Source organism: Sinocyclocheilus rhinocerous, unplaced genomic scaffold (assembly GCF_001515625.1).
Source record: "Sinocyclocheilus rhinocerous isolate Xijiao unplaced genomic scaffold, SAMN03320098_v1.1 scaffold820, whole genome shotgun sequence".
Lineage (NCBI taxonomy): Eukaryota > Metazoa > Chordata > Actinopteri > Cypriniformes > Cyprinidae > Sinocyclocheilus > Sinocyclocheilus rhinocerous.
This window is the reverse complement of record NW_015670386.1, coordinates 358,525-376,326: the sequence shown is the minus strand read 5'-3', so window position 1 is coordinate 376,326 and position 17,802 is coordinate 358,525. Positions and strand designations below refer to the sequence as shown.

The 17,802-nt window shown below is 36.5% G+C and overlaps 1 protein-coding gene across 1 annotated transcript in view; it reads left to right on the top strand.

Annotated features, from left to right (window-relative positions):
* Positions 1-14,163, top strand: part of LOC107734204 (rho GTPase-activating protein 17-like) — a 22,367-nt gene extending 8,204 nt beyond the window's left edge. Inside the window, exons 2-17 of the mRNA XM_016546093.1 lie at positions 2,007-2,046; positions 5,113-5,217; positions 5,329-5,405; positions 6,332-6,443; positions 6,610-6,686; positions 6,765-6,882; positions 8,979-9,047; positions 9,187-9,268; positions 11,097-11,224; positions 11,511-11,622; positions 11,709-11,790; positions 11,879-11,959; positions 12,555-12,668; positions 12,753-12,844; positions 12,963-13,119; positions 13,454-14,163. Coding sequence (XP_016401579.1) covers positions 2,007-2,046; positions 5,113-5,217; positions 5,329-5,405; positions 6,332-6,443; positions 6,610-6,686; positions 6,765-6,882; positions 8,979-9,047; positions 9,187-9,268; positions 11,097-11,224; positions 11,511-11,622; positions 11,709-11,790; positions 11,879-11,959; positions 12,555-12,668; positions 12,753-12,844; positions 12,963-13,119; positions 13,454-13,721 — 1,714 coding nt within the window. The 3' untranslated portion in view covers positions 13,722-14,163. The remainder of the gene's footprint in view (positions 1-2,006; positions 2,047-5,112; positions 5,218-5,328; positions 5,406-6,331; positions 6,444-6,609; positions 6,687-6,764; positions 6,883-8,978; positions 9,048-9,186; positions 9,269-11,096; positions 11,225-11,510; positions 11,623-11,708; positions 11,791-11,878; positions 11,960-12,554; positions 12,669-12,752; positions 12,845-12,962; positions 13,120-13,453) is intronic.
* The last annotated feature ends 3,639 nt before the right edge of the window (positions 14,164-17,802 follow it).

Genomic DNA, 17,802 nt, shown 5'->3' with positions numbered 1-17,802 from the left:
CTGACGAGCTGCGCAAAAAATCGCGCGAATATGAACGTGGTTTTGCGCAGCTCGTCAGTGAACAACGACTCTGTGTAGTTAATGCTGCTCAATGTGAAAGCACGCACGTGATGGAGATTTAACGCTGATTACAGAACTGGCTTTTCTGACAAGATGCGTGTTAAATATCGCATGCGATTTATCGTGCAGCCCTAATATATATATTATATACTGTATGTGTTTCAGAGTGAAGCATGGCACAGTGTACTTTTACCCACAAGCAGCTCATGAACCAGTGCTTTCAGTCGCACCTTCCAAACAAATTACTGGTAAATTACCATAAAGAGATCATGTGTGAACAGGACCTTTTAAAAAAATATGGTAAATTTGTTCTGGTAATTTGCGGGTATGAGAAGTTATAACATTACCAGTAAATTATCGGTAATGAGCTCTGTGTGAACGCAGAACGAGATTACTGGTATGAGCACGCATGAGTTCAGAACACGCTGATGTAAGATGTCTACACTGTGCCAATCATAACATTCTGACACAGATGACGGATTTACTCTGCGCCGTTTACGGAAGTCAAAGAAATGTCTGGAGTCGTCTAATATGATGTCTGTATGATGCATAAATGTGAATGTTTGACACAAAAATGAAAAGATCAACAAAAACACTGACCACGTATATCCCTCCATATTTACATTTACATTTACATTTACATTTAGTCATTTTGTCATTTAGCAGATGCTTTTATCCAAAGCGACTTACAAATGAGGACAATAAAAGCAGTCAAAACTAACAAAAGAGCAACAATATATGTGCAAATGACAAGTCTCGGTTAGCCCATTGCAGTACACGTAGCAAGGTATATATATATATATATATAATCAAACCACTGGCGTGCGGTTCTTGAGATGCCATTTTCCAATAGGGTTGACAGGAGAATCTGGTGGTTCACCGTATCAAAAGCAGCAGACAGATCCAGCAAAATAAGTATAGAAGATTTGGAAGCCGCTCTTGCCAGTCTTAGGGCTTCAACAACTGAAAGCAAGGCAGTCTAGGTCGAATGTCCACTTCTGAAGCCAGATTGGTTGCTGTCCAGGAGGTTGTTTACAAACACAACACCCCGGGAAGCACAGCCATTAAGAGGTCATTTCTGGTTAATGATGTGTAAATATTCTTAAAAATGAAAAGTTTGTTGTCATTTGAAAGTGTGTAGGCCTTCTTGCATTATTATGCCGTTACATTATGATTATATATTCAGTGGCATAAAATGGTGTTTAAAATGACAATAATATCGCTTATCGCAATTATTTCTGGGGCAATATATCGCACAACAAAAAGTTGTTATCGTGACAGGCCTAAACAGCGCATTTTTGTATTTACCGGTAAAGTCGTTCCGGTACTTTTACGGGAATTTACTAGTATTGCTGTGTGAAAGGCTACAGTAGGTCTCAGAGCGGTTTGATTCACGTTAAATGCTGCGCCACACAAACTCATCTCAGCATCTGATCTCAGTTTGGCTCGCTTATAACGTGCGACATATGAATGCAACATATTTCAATCATCTTTCCAAAGTTGTAATCAGAAGCGCTTATAAACCAGCTGTTGTCACCCACCAAATAAAATCTTGATGGCTTAATGTTTAGAAATGAATAAATTAAGACAGCCATAAATATTAGTATTGTAATTTTACAGTTGTGCTGTATTTATTTTTCTTAAATCTCTATTTGTTTTACGGTGAAATATTGCAAAATGAGTATTTCTAATTTTAGTAATACATTTAAAAAAAATAATATTATTTATATTATTTTGATAGTTATTTTGAAATCATATTAGCAAATTCTGCAGCAAACCTCAGGCTTATTTATTGTTTTAAAAATCACAATCGCAATTTTTATCAGAAAAATGTCAATTGGATTTTCCCCCTAAATCATGCAGCCATATTACTTTAAATTTGTTGTTTTGAGCAGTTTAAATGGATATGGGTTTCATTTCTAATGATCTGTTGTCTTCTTTTACAGAGCGGAGAAAACAGAGGTCCTTAGTGATGACCTGTTACAGGTGACTGCTTTTTATTTCCATCTCTGTCTGCAGTGAAGCCGTTCTATTCTTTGGCTGTAATCCATTTTACATTACATCAAATGGTGGGAAGCTAGTGAGTCATTGGGTAGAGAAAGGTGAAGTCATTGATGTCAAGCAAATACATTCCATTCAATTTATTTTTGTCACATTAGAAAGAATGTTCTCTTCTGAAAAAATGAGCGAATGGATTGCGTCACGGCGCTTTTGCTCTCCTTATGTGAAACTGTCCCCTGTGAAATTGTCAAAGTTTGGTTGCCATGGAAATAGTGTCAAAACGATCTTCTAGAAACGCAGGGACTTGACTCCGTGAAATAGAGAGTCATTATCTGAACTTCCACCAATATTGTGTTCGTGACCGCTTGTTTATTCCTCTTGGCCGGCTGCGTCTAAAATTATCTCTATGAGATGTTTGGACACATCAAGCGAGAATTATGGTGACATCCCCCCATGGCACTCAGAGGGGCTTGCTTTTTATTCTGGGTTCTGTGTGGTGCTCAAGGATGATCACAGTGGTATCCCATCACCCCATTCTCAGCTGTCTGGACACCCGTGTTACCTCAGGGCTGCTATGCTCATGCCACTCACAGATGCATTCAGGGGACACTTTTAACATTGTTGAGCGTCTAGATAGTGGCATCCTCCCATTTTGAATTGCATCCAGTTTTCCCTAATCGCTTGTCCGGACAGGACGTTTTTGCGGCTTTCATTTTGCCAGTGACTATTCAGTATTATAGTGGTGTTTCCCCAATATCTGAACATAGCATAATATGTTCCGTTACAAAAAACTATAGCTCATTGTTTCTGCATGTTTAGTCTGTCATTGGCTCGCCAGTTTTTGGTCTGTGATGGCAACAGGCAAACATTTAAAGACCTCTCACACCAGATAATCCAAACAACTTCCCTCGAATAGGATCTCCCTCAGCAGAAAAGCACCGACAATAACAGTCAGCGATTCCCCTTGTTCCCATGCCAGGTGGCGGGCCTCTGTGCGTTCTCATGCCGGAGACGCCTGAGCTGAATGTACGCTTGACCCAGCTGCTTTGGGACGGCTGTGAGGGAATGTTATGACGTAAAAGAGGCAGAGAAGTGTGAGGAGGTGGTTATCTCCTCTCCCAGCCTGTGGAATTCCTGATCTGGGCTGTTTTTGGAACATGAGTCAGTTTTTTTCCTCTCTCTCTCATTCGGATCTCTTTTCTCCTCCTCAGTGTTTGTTCAGTCATACCGCTCTCACAGTTCTGAAGTGACATTCTTTTCATGGTTGTTTTTAGGGCTGGCATGTGTTCGAGCAGGCCCGCCCTGCTCGCATCAAAAAGCTGACTTGTCTGTCATGACGGTAGTTTTCAAAGTCTTAGGCAGTGGATCTCTGTTCCGACGATGACACCCTATATTTTTTCTAAGCATATTTGCTGCTGGTAAAATAAGAGGCCTAAATAAGAAATGAGAAAGTAAATGTCAGTCAAATAAAAAAATGAATACAGTGGAGCTTAATTTCGCAGTCCTCTAGAGTTAGATATTATGAATATGATTTATCAGATTATAAATGTTGGAACAGTGCCAAATACATCCTGCTGCAGACATTTATTTAGTTAGATCATTTTTGTCACAAAATCCACTTGTATCCACTGCATTTAGTTTTTATTCTATATAATGGAATATAATATATAATTGTTTCAATTTTTATTTTCATTTTTAATCAATTGTATAATAATTATACAATTATAAATAGTTGTATTTGTCAATGATAAATTCCAGATAAAGAACTACATTACCAGTCAATCCTGAAAAGAAATCCACCAATCAGAAAATTGACAAGCAAATCAGTACAAAATCTCATCTCACTCTACATCTCACACTACAATCAAACTAGTTGATATATATATATATATATATATATATTGTATTTGTCAATGATAAATTCCAGATAAAGAACTACATTACCAGTCAATCCTGAAAAGAAATCCACCAATCAGAAAATTGACAAGCAAATCAGTACAAAATCTCATCTCACTCTACATCTCACACTACAATCAAACTAGTTGATATATATATATATATATATATAATTTTTATAATTAAATGTTGTGATTTCATCTCAGCTGGCTGGATTGGTCCACTTTATTTTTTTATTATTTTTATTAAGTTTATTATTCTATTTGATTATTTATTTATTTATTTAATTGTTCTATAATTATTTAATAACAATAAATGGGAAAAAAATATTCCACAACAGTTTTCACCAAATTACCACATTTAAGTGTTTATTTTTTAAATGTGATTGTTGGTACATTTTACCAGTTTTTACCATACTTTCAAAACAAAGATAAAAATAGTAAAAATATGCAATATGAAAATAATTGAAGACAAAATGTGTTTTACTGAGAAAAAACAAGATTTGGTTTTTAAAAAGCCTTTTTCCAAAAGGTACATCTGGAAAAAGGGGGGTCGTCTTATAATCAGGGTTGTCTTATATTCGGGCCAATACGGTAATTTTCCTCATAGAAATGAATAGGTAACTATGGTGAACTAAACCATGCTCCAGCACCCCCTTTTTAACAAAACAGAATGAAGTAAAAAAAGAGAGTCTGGTCTGCATCTGTATTCTCTATTTATGGCATCCCATTGCTGAGCTCATGCATTTAAATCTTAGGCATCCCAACAGGGCAGATGAGTCATACTTGTCTTCTTTATGCAAAGTAACATATCTTTTTCATGCCTCCCCAGGGAGTGGTGTGATAAATCATGTTTGACCTTACCCCACCCTCAAGACTATGAAAAGTGTTTTATTCCTTTCTAACAGCAACACCTGTTAATTGACACGAACGCTCAGGCTATAATGTCTATTCTAAAGCTAAGATGGAAAGCTGAATTTATTAAATCTGTTTCATATCACAGAAGCTTCCCATGCGATATTACATAACATGCCTTAGGCACTTTTTTACAGGCTCTTTTCTTTCAACACGATGCATACAGGCTTTGCATTGAGTGCTAGCCACAGCTCAATATGGATTGTGGGTTGTTATTGATGTTTTGTTTTGCTCTGCACAGATTGAGCGGCGTATGGAGTTGGTGCGAGTCGTTTCGCACAACACGCACAAAAGAATGGTCGCGTGTTTGCAGGGGCAGATAGGCACTGATGCTGAGAAGAGACATGTAAGGGCATAACAGTGCTTATGACTGCACAAAATGTCAGTCATCACCACATTTTGTCTGCTTGAATTTGCATGTAATGTTTCACAAAAACTCCCTGGTTTTCTGGCACAGAAAAAGCTTCCACTGACAGCGCTGTCACAGGCCATGCAGGATGGCGGAAACCAGTTGGGGGAGGAGTCTCTGATTGGGTAATTGGATGACATTAACATTTAAATAGATTTTGATCAATTACCGCTTAAATGTGGCTCTTTATTGTTTAGATTGGTAATGGATTAGTTCACTGTATCGTTTAAATGAGACGATGGCGCAAAAAAGCGCAGTGTATAAAAGCACTCGTGCCATGCATTTAAAAAAAAAAACAGTATAAAACATACAAATATTAGAGGTTTTTTTTCAGTAAGATTTTTGTAAGGAAATGAAGGTCACACTTTATTTTAAGGTTCAATTCTCGCTATTAACAAACCATTAACTATGACTTATGCCTCAATAAACTCCTAATTTTCTGCTTATTAATGGTTAGTAAGGTAGTTAAGTTTAGATTTATGGATGTAGAATATGGTCATGCACAATGTGTGCTTTATAAGTACTATGTTAATAATAGGCATGCTAATAAGCAACTAGTTAATAGTGATAATTGGTCTCCATACTAAAGTGTTACTGAAATACTTTTATTGAGCTAAGATTAAATAAATTGGTCAAAAGTAAGAGCAAAGACATTTATACAGTTACAAAATTCTATTGGAAATAAATGCTGTTCTTTTGAACTTTGTATTCATCAGTGATTTATAAAAAATAAAAAAATGTATCACGATTTCCACAAAAATATTGAACAGCACAACTGTTTTCAGCATTAATAAGAAATGTTTCTTGAGCACCAAATCAGCATATTGATTTCTGAAGGATCATGTGACATCGAGGAATGAAGTAATGGCTGCTGAAAAAATAGCTTTGCCATCACAGGAATAAATAATATTTTCAAAACATTTAAAAATGTAAAACATTTTTTTTAAATAGTAATACTTTTTCACTATTTTCCGGTTTTACTGTATTTTTTTTTTTTATCTTGGTGAGCATAAGAGACCCCAGTAATTTATATTCAGTATCATCTTTGCAGGAAAATGATGGAGATGTGCGGAGATGCAGAGAACAGACTGGCCTCTGAACTAATGCAGCACGAGATGAACATTGAAAAGGAAATCTTAGACCCCCTCAATCAGCTAGCAGAGGTACAGACAAACATAAAAGAATATGCATGCTCGTTTCCCCAATTTAACATTTAGATTGGCTAATTTTTAATATCAGCCACTTATTAGCCACGATTACCTGACAAAATTGATTGGTATAGGCCAGAATGTTAATAGCAATGCTTGCGTAATCTTATTGTTTTTTCAGGTGGACATTCCTAACATCCTGAAACAGAGGCGGCAGTTAGCCAAGCTGGTGCTGGACTATGACTCTGCCCGAGCAAGGTGAGGTTTCTGTCATGCATCAGGTTTCACTATATCATGTATAGCACCTAGTTCATGACTGAAACGGTCTCTTTACAGGTGGTTGCAGGCGACCAAGTCCATAATCTCAGGAACAAACACACAAGCACTGACAGCCAAAGCAGACTCACTTAAAGAAGAAGTCGATGAAGCTATGAACAAAATGGAGCTGTGTAAGGTACTGATGTGCAACATGCCTAAACATGCCTTATCCTTATGAGTTGCTTAGTTATGGATTTTACAGCAACATATTGTAGCGGCGTGTAAGAACGATCGCATCAGCTTGGCTGATGAAGATCAGTTAGATGACATAACATTTGCTTAGTTTTCTGAGGTAAGCTAATTTGCTGAGGTAAGGTAAGTGAGTGCTAGTCATAGGAGGATTACTGCTAGAATGTTCAGCCAAGCATATTGAAACTCAATATATAATATATATAAGTTTCAGATTTCTAAAAGTAACGTACAATACCATAAGTCTGCAGTCAGTAAGTTTTTTTTAAGAAATAACTTTTCAGCAAGGCTGCACTAAATTGATCAAGAGTGACATTGTATCTCAAATAAATGCATTTCTTTGTATTTTTACATTTTCTATTCATCAAAGAATAAGTATCAGGGTTTCCAGAAAAAGAAGCTGTGATGATAATAATAATAAATTTTTTGAGCAGCAAATAAGCATATTAGAATGATTTCTGAAGGATCATGTTACACTAAAGATTGGAGTAATGACTGCTATTTTCTGAGGTAAGCTAATTTGCTGAGGTAAGGTAAGTGAGTGCTAGTCATAGGAGGATTACTGCTAGAATGTTCAGCCAAGCATATTGAAACTCAATATATAATATATATAAGTTTCAGATTTCTAAAAGTAACGTACAATACCATAAGTCTGCAGTCAGTAAGTTTTTTTTAAGAAATAACTTTTCAGCAAGGCTGCACTAAATTGATCAAGAGTGACATTGTATCTCAAATAAATGCATTTCTTTGTATTTTTACATTTTCTATTCATCAAAGAATAAGTATCAGGGTTTCCAGAAAAAGAAGCTGTGATGATAATAATAAAAAATTTTTTGAGCAGCAAATAAGCATATTAGAATGATTTCTGAAGGATCATGTTACACTAAAGATTGGAGTAATGACTGCTAAAAAAAAATCAGCTTTGCCATCACAGGGAATAAACTATTTTATATTAGAAGTTAAAAAAAGAACAGAGTTGAAATAATATTTCACAGTATTACCTTTTTTACTATATTTTTCATCAAACCCCAAACTGTATTTTTACCAGCCCCAAACCTTTGAATGATAGTGTAGGGTGAGTTTATTGAATAAATGAATATCCTTTTCAGTCTTTATTTTAAACTTTTTGAAGTCTGTTCAATGAAAATCGTGGCTCTTAAGCCCCGTTCACACCAAGAACGATAACTATAAAGATAACGATATTAGCGTCGACACCAGTGAACGATATTGTCCGTTTATTCCAAGCGCACGCTCGTCTGCTGCTTTAAATTCTCAAGCTCGTTACAGCAGGATGGATTCTGATTGGCTGTCAATTTTTTATCGTTCATCAGCTGGAAAAAAATTGTTTTGAAAGTGATTCCAACTATATCGTTTCTCTTTGTCTTTATCGTTATAGTTGTGGTGTGGACTCTGCTATTCTTTAATACTGAGAACGATTTTTAGAACTATATCTTTATCGTTATCTTTATAGTTATCGTCCTTGGTGTGAACGGGTCTTTAGTCTACAATGTTTTTCTTGTTTAAATAACAAAATATGATATTTCTAATCACAAGTCCATCTCAAATAAAACTAGACATCAGTCTGCTTGATTCAAAGTTCATCGACCCTGTGGCAGAACCATTGAGCTGCTAGTCAGCCATATGGTGACTGATTTATGATGCAGCGGTTGTTATAACTGCAGAAATCTGATGTGTAATCAGTGTCGTAATTACAGACAATTTTTTCTTTCTGACTGAATAGTCACTTTTGGTAAATGGAGATGTGAAATAAGGTCTCGAACCTGCGTCACCACTTGAGCAATTAAGGCTCAGCATGTGTGTTCCTGTTCGACATGGGTTTGATTGCCAGGGAACACATTACTGATAAAATGTATAGCAATGAGTATAAGTCAATTTGGATAAAAGCATCTGCCGAATGCATAATGTAATGTATCAGGAGCATGTGGCTAACCGCTGTGCTTGTTTCCTGTAATATCCAATTTCTCTGTCTGAACAGCCAGAACAAAACCAATAGTTTCAATCATGTTTTTTTCCCCCTTCCAGGATCAACTTTCAGCAGACATGTACAATTTCTTCTCAAAGGAGGCAGACTATGCCCGCTACTATGTAATGGTAAGAAGCTTTTTTGTTTGTCATCCATTTGTTCAATAACTCACTTGCTGTGTTTATTCCTGTTCAGTTCCATGTTTGTAATGGCCATTGTTCATACTGCTGTGTGTCTCTCCTTCCTCAATGTCTGCTCTGTTCTCAGTTATTAGAGGCGCAAGCGGATCATCACCGAAAATCTCTCACCTTGCTCGAGAGCGTCCTGCCAACCATTCAAGCTCAACAAGGTGACTGCACAGTTTCTTATTGCTGTGTATCTGAAATAACTACCAGTGAAACCTAATTAGCCTCTAGTGATTAATAAGCATCCTTAAAACTACATATTTTGAGGATGAATGTCTAGTTGATTGATTGGTCTTAAAGGGATAGTTCACTGAAAACAGAACGTTTTTCAGAAAGTTTCTTCTGTGGAAAATAAAACTAATTATTTTGAAGAATGTTTTGACTGTGTTTGTCCATACAATGAAAGTCAGTGGGGTTCAAAATCAACATTAATCCCAATGTGTAAAAAAAAAAAAAAAACCCTGATAAATATTAGCGGTGCAACGGAACGTAGATGATCCGTACGGATCAGGCTGCACGGTTTGGCACGCATGTGATTTGCGGATTAACTGTTAAGTTTAACCATCATAGAGTTAAAGTTTATCATTTGCACATGTTTTGTCTTGCCAGTTTACACATTCAAGCAATTTTAACTCGCGCGCTGTCTTCTGTGTGCTCAGCCGCTGCCGCACACACGCAGAGAGAGAGACACCGCGTGAACAGCGAATTGATTCCTCTTTCACATACACACAAAGTTATTTTAAAATACCCATTTTGGCAAGTATTCTAGTAAACACAGTCGGTTATGTCTTAAGTGAACGTAAACAACTGAGAAGAAAACCGGACGTGTGTCAGTATTAGGTCCGTGCATTTGGTCTTAAAGAGACAGCAGCCAATAAATACCTGTTTCTGTCTGCTAATCAAACACAGCTCCAACAAAGATTAATCTGTATTTAACTTGTGCAGTGAGCACCATTGTGTTATTTTACACTTAATTATTACATTTCTGCACCTGAATGCTACTGTTACTTTGTAACTGTTTTGTTGTATTCATCTATGCTTGTAATTTGTGTAATTGTTCTTGTTTTATTACTAACTTTATTAGTTAAACTAGTAGTTTTGCTGTGGTATAGAAGTACTTAAAGTAAGCTTTCACAAATTTTTTATTTTTTTTGCTGATCCGAAAAATTATCCGATCTGTGACTCAAAATCTGTAATATGATCCGAACCGTGAGTTTTTTGATCCGTTGCACCACTAATAAATATATTCTGTTAAGTTCTGCTGACAAAAGTCATACAGGTGTTGACATGAAGGTCCGTAAATAATGACACAACTTTCATTTTTTTGGTCAGCTATGCCTTTAAGGAAACCTTATATAATTATGCTGGTTTCAGATAAAGACGTCCATCTATAGAGACTCTTTTTTTTTTATGCAATTAAATCTTTTTCTTTTTTTAGACTAGTTAAATCACTGCTGGTAAAAATATACAAAATAAAACAAATAAAAAACAAACTACATAAACTATCAACCAGATTAGTCAGCTACAGTAGCTGGTTGTTGATTGAGTACTGCACCATTGTGACCATCCCTAGTGACTAATGTAGATATATCAAATGAAAATGAAGTGAATTTAGCCTGATGGTGTGTTTCAGTGGTTTTCTGTGCAGTCCTTAGAGGCTCTTAATTGTTTTCATTCTCGTTTGTGCCTGGAAATCTGGCGCTTGAGTGCTATAAATTGTTGTTGTGATGTTTTCCTGCAAGCACCTGTGAGGCAGAGAGACTTGGTGTCCCAGCATGTGGGCCATGAGTAATATTTCTCAGATCTCACCCACCTGGTTCATTTGCCTTTTTCAGAAACAGTAAGATGGAAAAAGACAGCTTGAAGGGGGCTTGACAGCAGGATCTAGTGTTTACAGTAGTTTGTCTTGATGAATCACAGATGAACGCTCCTTCTGTAAGTTGTTGCTAGTAAATATTCTTTAAAATAAAGGTATTTCTGTTTTCCTGATAGATTCGTGGACTGAGAAGCCAGCGTTTGGAACGGCTCTGGACGAGCACCTGAAGCGCAGTAGCAGAGAGATCGCGCTGCCTTTAGAGGCCTGCATCATGATGCTGCTGGAGACTGGAATGAAAGAGGAGGTACGGCGAGACCACTACAGTGTTGAAACAATACATCACTCATACACATCAAATACTGTGTTGTTGATCTGCCACAGTAATCTTTTCCAATCCGGTCAAGGCAGATCGGCAAATGTTTTCAGTTATCGAAGTACTGTTCAACCTTTAACAGTGTCCACATTGTACCGACACATCTCTGAAACTGCTGCTGCAGCTATCCAACAAAACAAAACATTTCAAATGTTAGAGAATGAATTTGGGTCTTGGCTTTCACCCTAAATCCGTCTTTAAATTCATGGTTCTCCAGGGTCTTTTCAGAATAGCTGCAGGAGCCTCTAAGCTGAAGAAGCTGAAGGCAGCTCTGGATTGCTCCACCTCACAGCTGGAGGAGTTTTACTCCGACCCGCATGCCGTTGCTGGTAAGTCCTGTTTTGTTGTGTGTATCAGTTATATGTCATTCACACTTAATGAATGTTCATTTAAAACCACATTCTCCTGATTTAAGGGGCATTAAAGTCGTATCTCAGAGAGCTGCCTGAACCTTTGATGACTTACCAGTTGTATGATGAATGGATACAGGCTTCCAAGTAAGCCATCTTGCAGTACTTTACAGAATTGTTTAAAGGAATCTTGTAGTGTTTGTTTTGTTAATTACTGGGCTTTTATTTTGTCAAGTGTCCCTGATCCAGACAAACGGTTACAAGCTTTGTGGGTTACCTGCGATCAGTTACCAAAAAACAACAAGGCAAACTTCAGGTGGGTTTCAACTGCATTTTAATGTGAAGTGTAAGCAGTTTGTGCAAAGTTCTGGGGCTCCATGTGTGAAATGGCACAAATTGTAAACTTATATGTGTATGCAGAGAGGTTTCAGATTTATTGAAATGTTATTGCTAATCATCTGCAGATAGTTCATGTGCAGACCCATGATACTTCCCAGTTTAACTGTATTAGAAACTAGAGAAATAGAGCATTTAAATGTAATTTTTGCTGATAAAAATAAATAATAGTAAATAAAATAGTGACATTATTATTTTTTTAAATATAAAAAAAAATACTGAAGACATTAAGATTTAATATTCAAGAATATATCTTGAATATAAGCATGTTATTTATCCTGTAAATGTGGTTTATTTTTTCTCGTTTTAAGCATAAACCTCACCTAATGCAATTTTTCTTATTTTATTTTAATTTGTAGTAAAAAAACAATCATTTTCTGATATCAGTAGATCACTGAAAGAACTTGTTTATACATCAGGACTTGCATTAAAAAGCAGGGAAAAGACTACAGTAAAAAGCAGTTTGTTTCTAAATTGCTATCTTCTCATTTAGACTATTTTTTTCTGTTTTACAGATACCTTATTAAGTTCCTTGCTAAGCTTGCACAGGAAAGTGACGTTAACAAGATGACCCCCAGCAACATTGCCATTGTCCTTGGACCCAATCTACTGTGGGCCAAAACCGAGGGGTCAGAATATTTTTTGCAATTTCCAGCAAACACGTTAACATATTTAATTGTGCTTTTTTTAAACTCTCCTTTCTTTACCTACAGGAGCCTAGCAGAAATGGCTGCTGCAACCTCTGTGCATGTGGTTACTATAATTGAACCCATCATTCAGCATGCAGATTGGTTTTTCCCTGAGGGTAGGGGCCATAAAGCTTTAAATATATAGTATTTACCAATGAAAAAAAGTAAAAAAAGTAAAAAAAAAAAGTATTGCTGTCAGTTTTAAGATGAACCTGTTTCTTGTTATTCCTTCAGATGTGGATTTTAATGTATCCGGCATGTTTTCTATGCCTGCGCCCCTGCCAAACAACGTCAACCACCTGACCCCACCAGATTATGACTCGGGCACCATAGAGAGGAAGAGACCTGGCAGCATGGTGGGCCCAGATGGTGAATTGCCCCGGAGAGACGGGTAAAACTTCCCACAAAATCTCAATTAACAGTCCGATTCCCTGAATCAATCACACTAGTTATTTCCTCTTGCTTCACAAGATCTGCAATTAAGCTGATTTAGAATGCAGTTTAATTGAGCAATTAAAATAGCGGCTCAGATTACACTCACCATTAACCACTCGGGTGTTGTCCATTCTACTGATAAATCTCTTGCTTTTCCCTCTTAACCCTGCAATGTGTGTGGTGTAATTGGGATTTCTACCAGTGCAGATTACCCTCTTGGTTTCTGTGGTGTCGCTCTCCTGGGAACTTATTAGCACTAGTGGTGTCTCTGCTGTCTCCTCTTTCTATAGCTCTGCTAATAAATTAATGGACCACAATCCTCGTAGAGGCAATACTGTACCTAGAAAGCAGCACGCTTCGCCTGCCTTCCAGCCCCCGCTGCCCCCGGTGGAGGCTGCAGGTAGTGCAGGGGGTCAGCCTATGGCTGAACTCCTGCTCCAGCAGCCTGCGCAGGTGGGCCTGGGCTTAGAGAGCTGTCAACCCGGGCTGGCGCTGGGGATGGCAGCCCTGGCAGCAGCACAGCAGCTTCTAGCTCAGCATACTGAGGAGATCAGGTAAGACTCCTGCATGCTTCGGACCGTGCCGGACCAGTGCAATGCATGAATGAATCAGCCCTGCATGCACATGGAATAGCTGTGGAGGGACAAAGCGGATCTTTCAACTCCCTTTTTTCCAGTGGTTTACATTGTTGTGTTCTATAACAACCCTAACATATAATTCGTTTTACTGATATTGCTTTTCAGCAACAGATGGCAAGTAGCTATGTTTGATAAATGTATTTTGTGAGTGAAGGGGAGTTTAACAAGATAAAGAGAGTAGTATTTGACTGCCCATGCTCCTCCTCCATTTAAAACGAAACCGCTTTTACTGCTTACATTGAAAGGTAAAATGTGCAAAATCAGCTTGTCATAGTACCCTCAAACGTGGACCTTTGTATCTTATCTACTTCTAAGATATTAGAACCTTAATATTCATTTTTATCACGCATACATTTAAAGAATCTTTGATAGAATTGTATGTACAAAATCTTGTCTTTTTTTGTCTAAATTGAATTAAATATATATATATATATATATTATATTTTATTTATTATATTATTGACCCTTTAATCTGTATATACCATGTAATAGCCAGGGAAGTTGATATGGCAATAAATTAAATGCATCCAAGCAACCAAGTACCTTAAGGGTCCATAATAGTTAGACAACTTAGACAACCATTTTTGACGTCTTGGGTACCCTTAAGGGCCGTAGTTCCCAACTAGGGGGCTTCACAATACACATTGTTTCAAATAAGCTTTAGGCAAGGCAAGGCTGTGGTAATACAAAGTGGAGAAAAATGCAAGCAAATTATTTAACCAAAAAAAAAAAGAAATGGAAGAAAAGAGTAAATTAAGTGCTTTACTAATTTAAGATTTACAGAAAATCATTATTTAATATTGTGTTGTAATATTTTAATATCTCCACGTTTATAGTTGCATTTAGCCAATTAGAGCTGAGCAATAATATAGTTTGACATTTTGCAACAATACAAGCAATATCTCAGGGATGTTGAGACATAGTGTATATTGCCCTATGCAAGTATACTGTATGCGGATAAAGTAGGATATACTTATTCAACTTTATATGAAGAGCTGGGCGAAAATATAGTTACATTTTGCAACTAACTAACTTAACTAAATAAACAAATGAAGAGTTCAGATGCAAAAGCCTCTTAAGTGCTGTCTGGAAACTTCTTCTAAAATGAGCATTTTTATCAGGCACCTATATTTATGTTCGGTTATTTCACTTTAATTGCATAGAAAAGGACCTATACATTGCCATTAGAGTAAAAGTACTGAACCTAAACATAGGAGTCTGATAAAAATGCTCATTTTACATGAAAATTTCAGATGGCACTTAGTCTTTATCTATCTATCTATCGATCTATCTATCTATCTATCGGGGAGGGGGGCTTTGAATATCAATTTTAATTTAAATATACATATGGATATTTAGGATGATACATGGAGTCAAAAAGGTTGAGAACCACTGCTTTAGGTGTAGATATGGTACATATTTCTACTTGCTGCCTCATTGACAATCTTAAGCTTACTTTTTGCAAATTTTTTTCTGAAATACAAACATATTTTTTCATTCATTTTTATGTTGAGAAAAAAAATCCACATTTAAAGAAAAAAATACTGAGTTTAGCTTTAACCATTTCAAACTTGATATTAAAATATTCCATCACAATAAGGCTTAAGTTTGTATTTGTGGAGTTTGCATGTTGCAGAATGTCAAATAAATATTATTTACTAAATATTACTGATTTATATTTTTTCCTCCCTGCTTCTCAGTTCAAAGCCCCGAGAACCTGCGTCCACTCCTCCAGCTCAGAGGAATGGCATCCCAGTCCCACCGCTCCCCCGGCGTTCCAGTCAGGATCGCTTCCTCGCCCGAGGCCTGTGCCTAAACCACGCAACAGACCTACTGTTCCCCCTCCGCCCCAGCCTCCAGCCACAGGAAGTGACAGCAATGGAATTTGCAGTGCTGCTTTCAAAACAATGGGTGAAGCTCTTTTATTTCCGTCACTCTACGCTTCTGTTTAACTGCCTGATTGTTTGCGTTTCTGCGAGTTGCGTAAGGTTTCGGGCCACATGAAGACTGTGTCTGAAAGCTGAATAGAATTTCGATGTAGCTACATAGGAAATAGTCGTTAAGAAAAGTGGATTCATTTGTAATACCGCTGCTTGGTGAAATACTTCACAGAGATGCAGGATGCATTTATTCACACAAAGTTTAATAACAAAATGAGTGCACATTTAACTCACTACTATTTTAGAATTGCATTTAACGACTAACATTTTAGAGTTGCACTTCCTTGCTCTGAACACTGTGACTGTCCCAGTGTCATGAGAGAATTTTGGTACATGTCAGTACTAGAGATCCACTGATGATCGATTTTTACAATTTTTACCCTTTTTTACTTAATTGTTTTTTCTTATCTACGATGTCAACCAATAAGTGCAACCTGAAGGATTTTACCCAAAATAGCACCCCAAATTAATACACTGCTATAACTTATTTAACATTTGACATTATATTAATAGTATTACTTAATTCTGCCATTTATGTTTTTGAGTGAGATATGTTGCAGATATCCTTGACGTGCAGCATTTTAGTGAAAGCAGGGATGCAAGCTTGTCACTGTTTGACAAGAAACGCCAGTTTGAATGTAACACGTTTTTGAAATGAAGACCGTATGGATATTAGTACTGTAATTTTTGTTGTTCTGTAAAATAACATTTGTATTATTATTGTTATTATAAATATCAAATACTATACAATTTTATTTTACAGCACGGTAGTATTATTACTATAGTAATAGTTCTTTATTGGATTGTTTAATTGTTATAATTTAATAATAAAATATTATTATTTATTTATTCATTTATTATCATTATTATTATAGTCCTGGAATAGATTCCATTAAAAAAAACTGTTAAAAGAAAACTATATAGTATGTAGGGTGAGTTTTTCCCTTATATCCTCATTCTAAAATAAACTGTAAATCCTCATTTTAAAGCCAATCCATGAATTTTTGAATTGACTGTTTTACAAGAAAGGCAGAAAAAAATAGTAAAGCACTTTATTATTGTTTTTTATTCAGATGCCCAATTACAGTCAATAAATATAGTCTAATAAATTTAAGCACCGTATGTACTTAACAGATTTATTAGATCACCTGTCATAATAAAAACAAATATTTTCAGAATCTGTCAAAAACTTGTTTAAAACTAAAAATATTATTGTCATTTATGAGGCAAATAAGCTTAAACGATAAATAGTTTTTATTCACACATTACCAAAAAACACAATATTTTGTATGACCGCCTTTGGCCTTGATAATAGCTGGCATTCTTGCTGGCATTGTTTTTATGTACTTTTCCACAGTTTCTGTTGTTATTGACTGTAATTAGGCATCTGAATAAAAAAAATTAATATATATTTTTTGAATTTCTTGTAAAACAGCAAATTCAAAATTTCATGGGTAACAACAATAATTATACTTTATCATTAGAAACACTACTGGGACTAAAGAGCTTACACATACTGGTGGATTAACCATTAAAGAAACATAAAAAATGATTTTGGTAATCACCAATACTGTTCGTTTAGGGCAGCTGTGGCACAAACCTTAGGGTGGTGGTGGTCTAATAAATTAAAGCACTGTTAAGCTTAATTTTGTATTTTGATTAGTCGATTAGTTGATTAGTCCATTAGTCAGCATGGTCTGACTCCCTAATCTTGTATCTTACAGATTCGGGGATGACATTTAAACCACTGGCTCGTGCTCTTGTTCCTGATATCGCCATTGAGAAGCCTGCTACCCAACTCAAGGACACAGACCTTGACACAGAGAGCACTGTCCTGTAAAAACGGCCTTGACCCCCAAACACCCTTTCCCTTAACCAAAGGTTTGCTAAAGGGCTGCTCTTCTCACCATTACCAAAGTGTTTATAATCTTGGCTGTATTTCTCGAATACCCTACGCTTAAGACAATCAACAATCCCAGTGGCACCAGGGAAACAGATGCACCGAGATATTGCACGTTTATTTACACATGCCTTTCATTGTGATGGCAGCAAAAATGACCT